General features: G+C 46.1%; 1 protein-coding gene across 4 annotated transcripts in view; it reads right to left on the bottom strand.

Moving 5' to 3' along the window:
• Window positions 1–17,136, bottom strand: part of ZFP64 (ZFP64 zinc finger protein) — a 78,220-nt gene extending 61,084 nt beyond the window's left edge. For 2 of the 4 annotated variants that reach the window (XM_036826684.1, XM_036826681.1), the window contains exons 1-4: window positions 16,930–17,127; window positions 13,197–13,430; window positions 1,185–1,346; window positions 59–121 (exon numbers count right to left, since the gene is read on the bottom strand). In XM_036826684.1, coding sequence (XP_036682579.1) covers window positions 59–121; window positions 1,185–1,346; window positions 13,197–13,430; window positions 16,930–16,975 — 505 coding nt within the window. In that variant the 5' untranslated portion in view covers window positions 16,976–17,127. Of the gene's footprint in view, window positions 1–58; window positions 122–1,184; window positions 1,347–13,196; window positions 13,437–16,929 lie in introns of all 4 variants that reach the window. The other 2 variants (XM_036826680.1, XM_036826682.1) reach the window with 2 other exon arrangements.
• Window positions 17,137–17,370: the final 234 nt, after the last annotated feature.

The raw sequence follows: 17,370 nt of genomic DNA, 5'->3' as shown, positions 1-17,370 counted from the left end.
TGACTTGTCCGGATCCCCAGCTCCCAGCACAGAGAAGGGATGTGTGTGAAACACTTACCCGTGTGGATTTTTAAATGACGCTCCATGTCCTTCATGCCATAGGCAGTCTTGAATTGGCAACCTTAAGAAGGCAAGGAAAGATCAATGACAGAGGGAAACACAGTCACTTTAGAATGGAGAAGCCTGGCAGAAACTTCCTTAACCAAGTGATGAAAGTTAATCCCACAATAACGGGACCAACAGGTATCAGTGTGCTCCTGATACCAGGTACCAAGTACATAATATCTCGTCTGTGCTTCCTGCTCAAATTGCTTCACCTAAATCTGATCATGAAGAAACATCAGACAAACCCAAAGTGACGAACGTTTTATTCAATATGAAATAACTGGCCTGTACTTTGCAAAACTGTCAAGGTCATGAAAGACAAAAGCTTAGGATTAAAGGAAACTAAAGACACATGAAAACTAAATGCAGTGTGTGATTATGAACTGGATCCTGGACCAGTTTTTCTTTTGATACAGAGGACATTAGTGAGACAATTGGTAAAATCTTAATAAGGTCAGCAGTTTGATAATAGTATGTATAAATGTTAATTTCCTGATATTGATGATTGTACTGTGGTTATATAAAAGAATATTCTTGTTTCTAGGAAATATACATTGAGGTACTTAGGGGTAAAGGGACATCATGTCTGCAACTTTGGGGGAAATATATGTATATATAGAAAGAACAACAAAGCAAACGTAATATGTTAATATTTGGGAAATCCAGATGAAAGGTACACAGAAATTTTTTGTGCTATTTTTGCAACTTTTCCTTAAGTCTGAAATTTTCCTTGCCTTCCCTAAAGGATTTTTTTTTTTTTTTAAGTAAGGAAGGAATAATTTTTCTGGATGTCTTCCTAAGTTATAGCACAGAAAGAAAAATTCACAGTAATCGGAAATTTTCACTAGTCCCATTCAAAGAAAGGCCCATGGCTATAAAAGTTTTAGAGTCCAGTGCATGGTGCCCAGAGACAGTGAGAGACAGGTCGTATGTGATGATGCAAATGCTGTGGGTTGATTTTTTTAAGCCAAGCAGTTTGGAGTACATCTACGTCCAGTTGTCAGGAATACACGAGTTCGAGTCCTGGACCTGTTAAATGTCACATTCTCTACAAAAGTAGGACATGATGCCACCTTTACCTGGATAGCAACAGTTAAGCCTCTTCTGAGCAGTTGGGGCCGTGGGCTTTTTGGCTCGTGACTTGGCAGGGAGAGAGATGACAGTGGCTGTCTGGTTTTCATTGCTTTCCGTGGGTAGATACGTTTGATAGCCATGTTCAAAAACAAATTCTGGAGCTGAAACTAAAAGATATGATGATTATTAATTTTCATAATATGAATACCCAATAGATATTCCCTTTGCCCACCTTCCTTTGTAGAGAATGAACATGTTAAGATTGCTTTCCCAGTCTCCCTTGCTGCTTAGGAGTGATCATGGGGCCCCATTCTAGCCCATGAGACACTAGAGAACATCTGCTGCAGGGCTTTTGGAAAAGATTTTCTCCCTGATTTGAAAAAAAGGTGGGGGCAGAAAGAGAGGTAGTTGAGGAAAGCTCATTCTTGCTGCCCTGGTTGCCCCACTTTCTGTCTTTGTACATGCTGGAGTGAGGACGTGATGTCTGGATCTGTGGCAGCCATTCTGTAACCATAAAGGGAGAGCAAGAAAACCAGATGTTGAGCCAGAGCCCTGAAAACCATTCAAATTTAGACTTACTAAATAAAAAAGAAATGCTCCCTACATTTACCAGGTAAGGTTTTCTGTTTAACTTCAGCCAAAAGCATTAGTTACTTTCATAAGCTTTATCACAAAATCCTAACAAACAACTGGAAAGGAACTGATTGAAGAAATTATGGGCAAAACTACAAATACTCTCTAAACATAAATACTTTTTAACACAAGTACTCCTAAAACAAACAAACCAACCTTGTATTCTACTGAAATTTTGAGGAAAAAAGAATAAAAGGAGATCAAACATCTTTATCATCTTTGTCTTTAACCTTGTCATTATAAAAGGTTAAAATAGCAGTTCTCAAATTTCTTTTTCTTTTTTCAATTATAATTTTTTTGACTACTTTGTTAATTAAATTATGGTTTGGGAAATATGTATTTTCTTTCTTCCTTTATTACATGTAATTGTCACATGGAGATTTGGCTTCAAATAGGAGTAAATACAGCCATGGGGCTTGTTTCATTAGATGAACTTGTCAGGCTGAGAGGCCCTAATGATGGCTTTGAGAGCCAAAGTCATATTCTGTTTCCAAACTTCAGTCACTGAGGCACCACCTTTGACATATTCTGCCATTGTACTTACAGAGTACACTTCTTTAAATCAACATTACTACTCCTGTTTTGGCTTTGCCTGAAGCATTAATACTCCCTCCACAGGTCTGAGGTGTTAGTTACAGTTTCTCTTAAAACAAACATCAATCTTTTTCTTGAATCTAAGATGTTACAGACTGTAAGATGCAGCATTATTTTTATACACAATAATTTTTAAAAGTTGCCTATTCACACATTATAATGCAATGTTTTCATATTCCTTAGGTATTTATATATGTATAGATATTCCTTAGACATTTTATAGTATTTATTGAATGAATTCTTTTAGATTTCTTTGGATACTTGATAGGAAACTCAGGTTCCTGACCTTACTCCTCGGACCACCTTTGGCAACGACAACTTCATTCCAATGCGTGTCAAAGAATAGCTGGATTCTATCAGCATCTGGTATTTGAGCAAAATCATGGTTTCCATTTTCCTCAATTGAAATATGTTGGGGGAAGTTAAGTGGCTTTTGTTTAAAGCTGGCCGAAAGAGTCTGACAAACTGACGTTCCATCTTCATACCAAGTCTCTTTGATGCATTAACCAACCACACCTGCCTCTTGTTGAGATGCTTCATCTACTCTGCCGGATTAGCTGTTGCTCCTGCTTTCTCTGCTCTGCTTGGTTCTCAAGGCATGGTCCCCAGCCAGCAGCACTGGACTTACCTAGGAACTTGCTCCAAAGGCAATTCTCGGGCCCCGCCCCCGCCTACTGAATCAGAAACTCTCAGGTGGACCCAGCAATCTGTTCTAACAAGCTGCCCACGTGATTCTGATACATGCTCAAGTTTGAGAACCAATGGTGTAAGGGATCCTTCTCCACGCATCTCAGCAGCAAACCTTAACCCAGCTTTGTCTCATTGAGGGACTCCATCTTTCTTGGCTGTTGCTTTGCAAAAACTACAGTTGTTCCTCCAACAATAAATAGTTGCTTCATTAATATCAAATTGACCCCCTGCTACTGTTTCCAGATATTTCTGGGCACAGTTACTTTTCATCTTCTATCTGAATCATCCTGCAATATCTCAGAAGACATTTCAAACAGCAATTAAGCCCAACAAATGTAGCTCCAAAAAATGCACACAACTCTGCCAGAGAGACAAAAAAAGTGATCAATGACAATGCAATCAAGGTTGTTTACAAGCGCGCAAAGACAATTTTTTGGTGACTGCCTCCTGGCTGGCAGCGATCTCACTGATTCCAAGGTGCACCCCCATTTCAGATGTTACAATGTATCTTTGAACTGATAAAAGTCCAGGTTCAGCTACTTCCTAGGTGTGGGCCCTCAGGCCAGTCACGTGACTTCTTTGAGCCTCAGTTTCCTCGCCTGTAAGTGGGGATAATCACTGTGCCCACTTCGTAAGGTTATCGCAAAGTTTCATGAGAGCATCAGTAGCACAGGATATGGCCACAGCTGAGTCTTAGTAAATGTAGTTACTACCTTGAGCAGAACTGAGCACCAAACTCTCAACGGGAAATGATCAAGACTCAGGGAGACCAGCTGCCTTCGTTTGCCTGGGACTGAGGGTTCCCCGGGATACAGGACCTTCAGTGCTAAAACTAGGATGGCTGTTCACGCTACCATGACCTCCCAACTTTCTGCTCTACCACTTTTTGAACAAAAAAAGGCTGGAAGACGCTGGGGTGAGGAGGGGTTGTGACAGTGGCCAGACCCTCCCTACGGCTCAGCTCAGCTGTGAAGTCCGTAACCCTCCTGGGAGGTAAGTGCTGGGTCCTGAATGATCCTGAGCCTGGGATTCTCGCCCTCCAGGGAGACTGATGGGGCTTCGTCCCCTAACTGTCCACCTGCCCCTCCACCGTAAGCCTTAGCATCCCTTTCGTGGTGAGTCACAGCAAAGGGGAAACACGAGAGTATTCTGGATAGTAACCCCTTCTCAGATACATGGTTTGCAAATATTTTCTCCCATCCAGTAGGTTGCCTTTACATTCTGCTGGTTGTTTCCTTAGATGCACAGAAGTTCGATGCAGTCCCAGGTGTCCATTTTTGCCTTCGTTGCCTGTGCTTTTGGTGTCTTGGGGGAGGCGGCAGGAAGCATAGGGAGTCAGGCACCCAAATGCAGGGATCATTTGGGGGGGGGTCCCTTGTCTGTCTTCAGACTTGGCATAAATAGTGGCAGTGGCCTTGGGGAATCTGAGTGTCCAGCAGAAGTGAAGGCAGCAGGGGCAACCCCAAGCACCCAGATCTGCTGAGGGGGGAACTGCTTCCAGCGGAGGCGTGACCTATCCCCAGGGGAGAATGTTCTCAACGGCTCTTATAATCAAGTCCAGTGCTTAGTGAGATCAGCCCCCCCCCCCCAAGCCCTCCCCCAACAACCCCCAGCAGCTCACAGCCTCACGCCTGCCTTTGGTTTTGTTTTTGCCGCCGGGGCTCTCCCTGGCTTGCCCGTGTGCCCAGGTGCGCATCTGAAACGCACGGTTTGTTATATGCAGTCCCGGTCTGTAGCAGGAGCACCTTGGGTGTTCAGTTATTCACTTATGTTGTTGCTTAAAAAGTAAGAATGTCACATGGAACCAAAATCTCTCTCTGTGGTTAGGACCCACTGGTGTCTTAGACCCGCTGGGCTCACATGGGCCAACTGTAGCTCCTCCCACAAAACTGTTCTTCAAATAGCTGAAGATTTCACGTCTCCCAAGCCACTTTGCTTCTCCCTTCTCTTCTTCGACTTAAAAACTCCATTTTTTAAATCCTTTTCTATTTTTTAAAATTAAAAATGTATTATTTTTTCAAAACAAAAGTAAACACCAACTGTAGAAAATCTAGGGAGGACAGAAAAGCGTAGAGAAGAAAACCTGCCCAGTTCTGTCCCCATACAGCAGTATACCCCCTTGCATGATATGCTCATTAAATACCGAACTTTTCCCCCAAAGTACTTATCTCTACTGTAATTAAATAGTTATTTGGGAAAGTATTTAATGACCATCCTCTCCTCCTTTGGTTGGATGAGCCAGGTGGGGACAACACCTGTTTCTCTCCATCACTGTTTCCCAGAACCTCACACAGACGCTGGCAGTGCAGGGGCTCAGAGAACACTGGTTGAATTAATGATGGACCAAATGGCTAACGTAGCCTTTGTAAACAGATTTTAAAAGTATAAAACTGGGGTCATGGCTTAAATTGTTTTGTATTCTTTTCTTTTTTATTAAACAATTAAGCAATTTTATTAAACAATTTTGCTACGTGAAAGCATTCTGCCACGTTATCATTCATCCAAAACACAATTTCTTATGGCTACATAATATGCCACCATGTTGGTTGTCACAGTTAAATTGACCATTCCCCCCTTTTGGACAATGAGTTGGTTTCTAGGTGTTTACCTTTATAAATAATACCTATCCAAAAATTTTAACTTATCTCTAGTTTCTCTGGATACCTTCCTGTAAGCTGAAGAACCGGGTCAAAATGCAATGGTCATTTTATTGCTTGGTGATTCATAATTATGAGATCCTTCCAGAAAATCTAAATCAATGTACATTCTCCCCTTCACCTTGGCTATCACACAGACTATTTGACAGGACAAAATGAGATCATTTTAGTTTAATTTGCGTTTCATTAATAATTGGTGATGAATCTCTTTTTCACTATATTTTATTCATTCATATACTTTCTTTATGAACTGCCTATTCATGCTATTAGCTTTTTTTTCTATTGAATTTTTATGTTTTTCTCATTGACTTGTAAATGATCTTTACAGATTTATTTATTTATTTATTTATTTATTTATGGCTGCGTTGGGTTTTCATTGCTGCGCACAGGCTTTCTCTAGTTGCGGCGAGCGGGGGCTACTCTTCGTTGCGGTGTGCGGGCTTCTCATTGTGGTGGCTTCTCTTGTTGCAGAGCACAGGCTCTAGGTATGCGGGCTTCAGTAGTTGTAGCTCGTGGGCTCAGTAGTTGCAGCATGTGGGCTCTGGAGGGCAGGCTCAGTAGTTGTGGTGTGCAGGCTCAGTAGTTGTGGCTCGCGGACTCTAGAGCACAGGCTCAGTAGTTTTGGCACCCGGGCTTAGTTGCTCCGCGGCATGTGGGATCTTCCTGGACCAGGGATCAAACCCGTGTCCCCTGCATTGGCAGGCGGATTCTTATCCACTGCGTCACCAGGGAAGTCCCAATCTTTACAGATTAAGGAAATTGCTTCATTGTCATATCGTCAAATCTATCGTTTGTTTGTTCCTGTTTCTTCCAATATAGGCCATGCTTAGGACTCACACTCAGGGGTCTTGATTCAAATGCAAACTCAGAATTCACCTCCTGGGAGAAAAATCCACCTGTCTCTGAAGGAAAAGTCTTCTCATGCTCTTCCAAAGGGTTTTCCCGAATGTGGTCCACACCTGCCCCAGCACATCAGCCCATCTGTCCCCCGTCCTGGAATTAGGAATTGGGGCGAAGATATGCGGCTTGGCGTGGACTTTCATTCTGAAAAAAGAAGCAACTATGTGCCTGACACTGCCACTGAAAGATTTCCATCCTTTCTTGCCTTTCTCCTGGTCCAGTGGTTCTCAAAATTGACCATGTACCAAAGATTCTGATGCCGAGATCTAGGTAGAGTCTGGGTATATTTATAGCTGATTTTTAACAAGGTTTCCATGTAATTCTTCTGCATACCAGCTTTGAGAACTCCTGCTCTAGACTATTCTAACAGGGTAGTGGCAGGAGTGTGGCTGTCCAGAGGGGCCTTGGGATTGGATTCCACTGCTAAGCCCCTCCTCCTTGTCCCTTGCTGGCCTGGCTTCTTCCAAGACAGTGGAACGGGGCATCTTAGCCAATGGGATCTAGAATTTCTGGAGAAGCATTTCCTCTCCGGTAAAGCGAAGCCGCCCCTTTCCCCATCCATGGGCAGGGCCGAGTGAAGACTTGAGGCTGAAAGCAGCAGCAGCGGCCACCTTGTGGCCATGAGGAGGACTACTGCCGAGGACAGCAAGAAGATGCAAAGACCCCGGGTCTGCCCTGCCGTTCTTGTCCTGAGATAAGGAATGTTTTACAATCCAGCCCTCTTGTAGTTTAGTGCTGTTAAGAGCAACTGAAAGCATCTGAACTGACCCAAGCCCTCACTGGCTGGTCCAGATTCCCAGGACCCTGCTCAGACCCACCCAGATGGTATACTTAAGGGAGGGGGCTGGGTGTCTGCATTTTTCACCAAAACTCCATGTGGTTCTTTGGAGAAACACTGCAGTGAGGACTTTACTAAGGGGTGAGGTGGTGCAGTCAAGTGCATAGATTCCTCGGCCAGGTAGCCTGGCTTTCAGGCCCCGTTCTGCCCCTTTCTGGCTCTGTCACCTTGGTCAAGTTATTTAATTCCTCTGTGCTTTAGTTCATTATGGGTAAAATGGGGATAATAATTCTTAGTACCTAATTTATGTTGTGAAAATTTAATTTTTAAAATGAAATGTTAAATTTAAATTCGTAACAATTTAAGTCATGAAAAACTATTTCATATAGAGTACTTAAAAAGTACATGGCACATAATGAGCAGTACATGAGAATTAGCTATCATTATTATTGCCAGATTCTCCCCGCAAATCATCACATCGTTTGTCTTACTAAATTACTCACACGCTCGGCAACCTTCAGTGGCTCCCCAGCTCCTTCACGCTAAAGGCCAGATCAAAGCAGGGCTTCTGCCCCATACGCCCTGTGTCATCTCCTGCCACTGTTATCACATCTTGCCTTCAGAAGCAAGATCAGCTTCTCCACCCCCAGACCACCAGGAGGAAATGCTCCCCGCCCTCCGCCCCCCATCTTCCTCCCCAAGGCAGGTGAGATTTTCAAGGCCTATTATACATTTGATCTCACTCATCATTTCTTCCCTTGGCTTTCCCCGTTGGGACCAATCTACTGCATGAACTCTCTACACAAGGCTGTACTTGTCACAGATGGCTGGGTTTGTATGTCTTACAGCTAAATTCTCCTCCCCTCCCTGATGAGCTTGGAATTCTCCAAGGGAAGCACCTCCATTATCTCGGCTCCAGCATCTGGCACACACGACAGTCCCAGAGCTGCCCTCACTGGGCCCTGATGATGGGGCAGACGCCACGCCATGAACTTCATGCACATTAATGAAGTTAATCCTTACAGCTGCCCTTTCTTGCATTCACTTGGTAACTCTTTTATTGAGTGCCTAGGATGTGCCAGGCCTGGTGCTGGGTGGCAGGAAAACAAGACTGATTAGTTCCTGCTCCAGGGAGATTTACAGTCTAGTAAACTAGATATTAAACTACTAGTTGGGGGCCCACAGGCCAAACTGAGCCTTCAGAATTTTTTTTTCAGGCTTTCAAAATCAACTAGGTGGGCTGGGTCTTCCCTAGGTCAATGACCTCTGGCCAAAGACCACCAGAGACACACCTGTAGTTGGATAGGCTGATTAGTCATTATAATGAAGGAAACCTCATACCACGGGAGCCGTGGAGGGTCTCAGTAAGAGGGTGCTAGAAAGGACTTAAAGAGTATTAGAGGTTTGGGGCTCATGTTAGATGATTCTGGGGGGACAGTTCAAGGAAGCCTGCATTGGAGGCTGTCAGGAAGTGGGGACAAGTCTACGATTTGATATCTCAGCAACTATTACCGAGAAGCAGAGAAGGCTAAAGCTGTAATAGGTAAAGCAGCAGTGTCACTCAGATTGGTGGGGGAGGAGGGGATGTCTGATATTCTGTGGCTCAGGTATGATGACAGAGGGGTTTTGTTTTCATCCTGTCCCACCACAGTCAGAGTGGCCCCGTCTCACGCAGACGTTCTGTGAACCTGTTTGCGATCAACAGGAGAACAGCACGGCCCACCAGCGAGTCAGCCCAGCTCCCAGCAACACCAAGGCCCAGCTGATGCTGCTTCCTGGCTCTCAGGGGCTGCTTTCCTCCTCCTCTCCTTATTGTCCAAAGCCCCGCCCACTCTCCATCACAGTGGATCTGCGGTTGCATTTGCTGCCACTGCCTGATCCCCAGGGGCATCTGAATTCACTTTTCTGGCTAAAGACTGCTTGTTACGAAATAACAAATCAATTGCAACTGTGATACATGCTAGGTGAGGAAGCAGTGAAGAACCTAACCTTAGGGGGGTGGGGTTGGGGGGGAGGGAGAAATCATAGCTAGCTTCTAGGTGAAGGTGACTTTTAACCTGGGACCTAAGAAAGTGGGAATTAAGCAGAAGAGGCGGGAAAGATCATTCTAGGTCCAGTGATAATTCAACTCATATTGGCTGGGGGCCTGCCATGAGCCAGGCCCTGTGCAAAATTTTCCGTGTGCTGTTTCATTTAATTTTCACAGCCCCTGATTCAGTAAGTAATGAGAGCTAAACCCTGACAGCTCTAAGTGTCTTCCATGTAGGTGCCCATGGCAGCCTGGCTGGGACCCTCTGAGGTGAGAACCATCATTACTTCCATTTTACAGCTGGGGAAACGAAGACACTGAAACCCTAAGTCACCCGCCCAAGGTTGACTTGGTTAGCAAGTGATGTAGCTGGGATTTGAACCCAGGCAGTCTGGCTCAGGACCTTAGACTCTTCACTACCAAAGTCTGTGGCCTTTCTATTTATTCTTGTCCCCACTTCAAAAATGAGACACCAAGAGCTATTATAATTTGCATCGGTCACACAGCTCTTAAGGCCCTGTGCAGCCAAGACTCAAACTTGGGGACTTGACTCCAAAGCCCCATGATTTTAAGCCGTGAACTTAGAAAATGCATGTAGGATGCTAATTTTTTTTTTTTTTTGCCAGCATCAATATCTAATTTTACTGCTTTTATAGAGAAGTTCTTAAATTAACTGCCAAACAGTAGGCAGCTTTCAAAGCTAGCAGACAGAGAATAAATTTTACTTTACATCCAACTATTATTGGGCTGAGACAAGACATATGAGCTGAGTGAGGAAGGGTTTGGTTTAATCAAGGACTGAAGAGGGACAAACTGCCCTGGACAATATCTGGGTGTGGGTATCTGGAGGAATCTGCCAGGGTGAGGGGTCAGACTGTGGCTTCGGGCAGTGAGCGACTCTCCAACTGGGTCGAGGCCCAGAATCCCCCAGGAGCTTGTTAAAAATGCAGATGCCTAAGCCTCAGCGATTTGGGTTCAGAGGTGCAGCCCAGGCACCAGTATCTTTAACAAGCTCCCCGGGGATCCTGGTCCACAGGTAGGTCTGGAAACTGCAGCTAGTGCAACATTGAAGCCCAAACCTGGGGGAAGTTGGGCCCAGAAAACCAAACTAAATAGTGTTAAAGAAAGGGAAAAAAAGCAAGATTCTGCGTGTTTTGTGGCAGAAATGCAGGCGCAATCAGGGAGAGCAGCTGGATCAGGCAGAGACTCGGCATCCTGCAAATCCTGGTCAGGCAGACTCGGCATCCTGCAAACCTCACCCCACGCATTCATCTCTGCATTAATAAAAGCGGTCGTTTATTGAGATGACTGTCCCAGGTCCTTTATGTGGATTATTGCAGAGTCCTCACAATAACCCAGTGATATTAGGTATTAGGAACGTAATTCTACTACCTAATAGTATTAAGTACCATTATAACCCGTTTCTACAGATGAGGAATATTAAGCAGAGTAAACGACTTGTCCACAGGCCAGGACGGCAGACTGGGATAAATGTCCAGCAGTCCGTCTCTGGAGCTTGGAGCTCCTGTCAGCTCTGTGCAGTAGGTACCACCATGAGCTGGGCACAAAGAGGGCTCCAGGCCTGGCCTGAGCGTAGAGGGCAGTTGGCAAAACTGAGGCATGGCCAGAGAGAATGACGGCAGGGTAGTGGAAATGCTAAGAGGAGGGTGAACATCTCTGAGCAAAGAACTAGGACAAAAGAAGGGGCAGTTATTTGGTGTGGGGTCAGCTTCACTGATGGATGTGAGATTTGGGCAACTGTGCATTCACTCCACAAAGAATAAGTGCCTAGAATAAGGTGCCGGGGATCCACAGTGAACACGAGGGGTGCAGCTCCTGACTTCATGGTGCTTAAGGTTCAGCGATGGGACAGACCTTGAAGTTTGTTCTGCAAATAATCATTTAAGTACTGGGACTTGACCTGGTCTGGGAGAACCGTGCACGTGCATGTGTGTTGTCAAAGAGGGGCTCTTTGACGAAATGCCTTTAAGCCCAGCTCTGACACACGCATAAGAATTGAGTCAGTTTCAGGCAGAGGGAACAACACCTACAAAGGCTCCCAGGCTTGAGGAAATGTGGCACATTTGGAAAACAGAAAGGACATCATCAAGGCTATTGCAATTCAGAGGGGAGGGGAATGTCCTGAGATGAAGCCAGATCCTCTGTGTGCAGTCTGTCACGAACCTTAAAGTTCTGAGGTTGAGTTGGTGTCAGCCAGGCAGGAAAGGTATTTTAGGCAGAGGGAACAGCATAAGCGAAGGCTCGGAACCCAGAAAGATGCAATGGCCACAAATAAAGTGTAGGCCTTGAGGTCTCCTCACGCTGGGGCCTTGTGTCCCAGGCTTCACACCCAGTGTGTGGGGTTACTGGGTGTTTGTGTTTGAGGACAGGGAACCCAACACGAAGTCTTCAGGGAGAAGACCACGAGGCTAAGGGCCAAAGCACTTAAGTCCCAGGACCGTCTTGAACCTGTGGTGGGACCTTGGCCATGTCTCATCCCCACTTGCAGCATTACTTTGTCCAGCTGTAAAAGGAGAAGGTTGTACCAGGCTCATCTCTAAGGTGGTTTTCAGTTTTAACATTTTCTTGGTGACTTCCTTTAAAATGAGAATTAAAATAAATTCGGGAGAAAGTGGGAAGACCTCAAGGTAATCTTATTAAAGTTTGTGAGGTGATCAATTATATTTCAATGCTTAAGGAATTCAGCAGAAACATTATTTTGGAGGCATTAAGGAAACAACCACAAAACTTTGCTTGTTGCTGAAAAATTCAGACACCACACCAATGTACAACTGATAGGGCGAAAGTTGGTACCCCCACTTCAGATGTTCTCCACACCTCAGCTCCAGATTAACTGCTTGCAAGACACTGAGAACAAGCCAGAAGCTGTTGGTGTGCTCAGTCAGGCTCACAGATGTATTCTGTTTGGCCAACAAAGTTTTAAAATTTTGGAAATTTTACATTTTTCAGTTTCTCAGAAAAACCCAAATATCTGACTGGATCCAAAGAGCAGCTTTCTCTACTTTACCACAGTCCTCACCATTCCCTAATGCCTTATGCACAGCTTACTTCTCTCATTAACATTACTAGGTATAAGTAGGTATAAGTATAGGTGCACGTGTGTGTGTGTGTTTAAGTGTTTGGGTCTCTGTGTGTGTATAATTTTTACTCTAGAACTTTTGCAGTTTCATGCTGCACATTTAAATTTTAGATCCATTTGCAATTTATTTTGGACACAACCAAGAACCAGGATGAACTTTTCTGTTTTCCTGCTTGGTAGCACAAGGGAGGGGAGGCATCAACGCCTGTTTATAGATTTAAAAACTAAAAAAAAAACATTTAAACATTTTTTTTTTTTGTCCCTTTAGACAAATAATGCAAATTCAGGAATCACACACATATTCCCACCACCCCAAATTACCACCTTTTCCTTTTTACCATTTCCTGCGAGTATTTTTTTCGTAGTATATAGGTTTTTGTTTTACAAACCTGGTTTTTGTCTGTTTGTTTTGTTTACCACATGACAACAATTTATAACTGCTACCACTTAATGTTTTAACCTAGCGGTTCCCAAACCTGGCTGGGCAGCTGGCTTCCCAGTGGAGCTTGTTAAAAATAATGAATTAGCAACCCTAGGGGCTTGGCCCTGAGTATCTATATTTTTAACAAGTTCTGTGGAGGCGTTTGGGACATAGCCAGGCCAACTCTAAGTGACTCCCCCATCCCCCAGCCATACCTGTGATCGTCTGGGTCTCCGAGGTGATGGTTCGTGTGGTGGTCTGAGTCTGGGTGGCAGGCACTGTCTCCTCTGATACAAACTGTACCGTGCTGGGCGCCGCCCCAGATGTGCCGGTCAGCTGGCAGCCGCTCTGCTTGTGAGCTACAAAGGCGTCCAGGTTGTTAAACTGCTGCTTGCAGATGCCGCAGATGTGGATGTCGGGAGTCAGCTCAACCAGCACTGTTGTGCCACCTGGAACTCCATGGGACATAGGGGAAGTCACAGATTAATTCCAAACAGCTTGAAATTACAACACAAACCAGATTCATGGTAAGAAAAAAGGGCATGGTGGCAGACAAAGCTAGTTGCTGGCCCAATATCTGTTCCACTCCCCTCTTCTTGCAAACAGAATCCCAGTTCTGCCCTAGCAGCAATGTACCCAGACCCAAGCGATGCTCCTGATCATTGCCTACGGGGCACTAGTGGTATTTTATGTGAGAAGGTTCTCCAATGTGCAGGGCTACCCTACAGGTCAAAGGACCAGCAGCCATCTCCTATCCCAACTAAAAGGTAGTTGTACTTCCCAGTCATTATGAAAACTAATGCCCCCACTATTCCAACCCCTTACCCCATTATGAGAACCACTAGTCTAAATAATCTTGGTCCACTACATACTTGGGAAACCCTCCAGCACAGTGCTGGAGGAGCTTCTGGGAAAAGTGTGGCTTTCGTGATAAAAACGGATCTGACATGGTTAACACTGTCCACCTCTTCTTCTGGCCTTGAATGCAGATGTGATGCCAGGACCTTCTGCAGCCATACTGTAACCATGAGATAAATGCTAAGATCTCTACAAAAGCTTACTTCACTGATCCCCTGAATCAACCCTGGAATCAACCAATTCTAGACTTCTCATTAGGCCAGTATAGTTCAGTTTTGTTACTTGTAACCAAAATTCATTCCTAACTGACAGAGGCGTTATTTCACAATAGTAATAATACAAAGAGTTAATACTGTATTAACATTTGCAAAGCACTTACCACAGTCCTGGCACTATATTAGAAAGTGCTATATAAATGTTTGTTAAATAAAGAAATACAATTAATAATTCTCTAACTAATATGACTACCTTAATTTTTATTTTTAAAAATTTCTTTGCCTTATTACAAGGAAACTCATGTTTATAACAGAAAATTTGGAAGAGAAGAAGCAAGGAGGGCAATCACTCACAATCTTTCCACCCATGCGTACCTTGAACATTACAAAATATTTTCTTCCATTCATTTTCAGTTAAACATTGTTTAAGATCCTAGTGCATTGTAAATTAATCTTTTTCCCACATGCTATCGCACAACCACTGTGCTATGTCACTAAAATCTCTATAAAATAATTATTTAGGGCTTCCCTGGTGCCACAGTGTTTGAGAATCTGCCTGCCAATGCAGGGGACACGGGTTCGAGCCCTGGTCTGGGAAGATCCCACATGCCGCGGAGCAACTGGGCCCGTGAGCCACAACTGATGAGCCTGCGCGTCTGGAGCCTGTGCCCCGCAACGGGAGGGGCCGCGGTGGTGAGGGGCCCGCGCACCGCGATGAAGAGCGGTCCCCGCACCGCGATGAGGAGTGGCCCCCGCTTGCCGCAACTGGAGAAAGCCCTCGCACGAACCGAAGACCCAACACAGCCAAAAATAAATAAATAAATAAAAATAAAGTAGCTATAAAACGCAGCTAAAAAAAAAATAATAATAATAATAATAATAATTATTTAATGACAACACATTATTCCATGTTTTCCAAGCCTCATGATTTCTCAGTGGCTATAAGGTTTGTGTATTATTCCCAATTTTCCCCAGTCTAAACAGTACGAGAACTGCCTTTGTACACGTAAGGTTGGCATCCATGCATCACAATCCTTTTGGAAAATTTATAAAATATTTGCTTTACGTCCAATTTCCCCCTTCCAACCAAGACAAGACATCTCTGTGCAGAAATACAATTTGGTTGACTTGCTATGAAGAGATCCTCTGGGCTGAGCATGGTAATGTTTTTTGTTTTTTTTTTATTTTTGACTGTGTTGGGTCTTCGTTTCTGTGCGAGGGCTTTCTCCAGCTGTGGTGAGCGGGGCCCTCTCACGGTCGCGGCCTCTCTTGTTGCGGAGCACAGGCTCCAGACGCGCAGGCTCAGTAGTTGTGGCTCACGGGCTTAGTTGCTCCGCGGCATGTGGGATCTTCCCAGACCAGGGCTCGAACCCGTGTCCCCTGCACTGGCAGGCAGATTCTTAACCACTGCGCCACCAGGGAAGCCCCATGGTAATGTTTTATAAGCCATCTTGCAAACAACGAAAGGAATGGATGGAAGGAATGGACACTTTTCTTCTCCTCTGGAACACTGCCTTCCTGTAGCTACTAAGGTGCCCAAGCTGAGAGGAAGACAAGGAACCAAGAGATGTAGTGGTTGCATCGCTGAGGATTCCTTAATGATCAAATAGGACTGATACCCAGGAAGAAATGGGGAGAAGTTTCTGCTTCATACGATGGTTGATGGTTATGAGGATTAAATGAGATGGTGTTTGTAAAAGGCCAGCACAGGGATCCCCTCCCCCAGCATGTCACCTGGTGGGGTTATTACTGAGGTGCCCTATTTGAGTTTGAAAGTATCCCCTCTGAAAATCTGTATTAATTGAGACCCAGTAACAAACAATGGGCACAATTTGTGCGTATCACCAACAAAAAGAATTCCTTTATCTTTGCAAAGTTCTCCAAACCTGTCTCCGCATCAGAATAAGGGGGCAGGGCGGGGGGCGCTGTTTAAATATGGCCACGTGTGAGCCCCACTTCGGAGATACTGAGTCACAATGGTGGTGGGCTGAATGCGGGCTGAGGTTTAGGGAAATCTGCACTTTTCACAAGTTATGCATGGAATACACAGCCAAGTTTGGGAAACAATGTCTCCAAAATTGTAAACAGTAACAGCTAACAAGCTAAGCGCTTACTAGGTGCCAGGGGTTCTCAAACTTTATGTGCATCAGAATCGCCCAGGATAAGGCCGCCCTCCTCCCCTCAAGCCCACCCCTCCACCTGATGGGTGGGGCGCAGAGAGCTTTTTTCTTTCTTTCTTTTTTTTTCAATAAGCGCTCGAGCTCCCAGGTGGCTGGTTTGCTCTCAGTCCCTGGTCCACACTTTGGGAAACAATGCTCCGGGCGAAACCATGGGCTTGAAAAAGGCTGTCCTCAACAAGAAAATTAAAATGAACCCCAAACTCAAAACGACCGCGGCCCCGTTCCCCATTCAGATCTCCACCTTCAATGTGGAAAAGGCTTTGCAGTAAGCCGGCAGACCTCGTGAAAGTCCCCGAGCCTCAGACTTCCAGAATTTGGGGCCGCCGAGATAGAAGTTTCCCCATCAGCGTTGCCGCGGTTACCCCAAATCTACCTCCAAACTCCGCCGGGGGGCGGGGAATGCCCCAAGGGGGTGACGACTGTCTGAACGGCATGCCCTCCCCCACCATTCCCTTCCAAGTGATCTCCGGAGGCTGGAGAGCGGCCCCCCTCACGCCAGCTTGGGGGCCCCCCCCAGCCCTCTCCGGCGCCTCCCGCACGGCGCGCCCGCCGCGGTCCCCGAGACGCCGGTTCCGGGCCGTCACCCTGATTTCGGGGCCCCGGGCCTGCTAGCTGCGTCGCAGACGTGCTTGGGCCCGGGCCCCGGAGCGCGCACTGGGCCCCGGAGCGCGCGCTGCGCCCGGAAAAGCACTTACTTTGCACCGAGCCCGGGAAGCTGTCGCCCTCGCTGCTCGCGTTCATGGCCGCAGACTGGGAGGTTCCCGGCCGGCCGGGGTGCCAGGGTAGGGGGGCGCGGGTCTACATGGTGCAAGGACTTTTCCTTTTATTTTTCCACACCCCCCAGCATTCCTTCTCCCAACTCTGCGAGGCGGGGAGGACGGATGTAAAGCAAGCTCCACTTCCGCTGCCTAGAGGGCGCTGGCCGGGCTCGGCCGCCCCAACCTGCCTTTGCATCAGCGGCTCCCGGGGGAAGCAGCGGGCCAATCCCGATGCCCGGGCCGCGAGGCCCTGCACCCGCGTATTCCCCCGGGAGCCGGATGGCGCACACGCGTCTCCGCGGGTTGGGCGACCACGGGCGGAGAGGGATGCGCACCCCGGGCTGCGGCAGCCGGCGCCCCGCTCACACCCCTGCGGTC

Source organism: Balaenoptera musculus, chromosome 15 (assembly GCF_009873245.2).
Source record: "Balaenoptera musculus isolate JJ_BM4_2016_0621 chromosome 15, mBalMus1.pri.v3, whole genome shotgun sequence".
In the NCBI taxonomy this organism is placed as follows: Eukaryota; Metazoa; Chordata; class Mammalia; order Artiodactyla; family Balaenopteridae; genus Balaenoptera; species Balaenoptera musculus.
The sequence above is the reverse complement of the archived record's forward strand: the minus strand, read 5'-3'. Positions and strand labels throughout refer to the sequence as shown.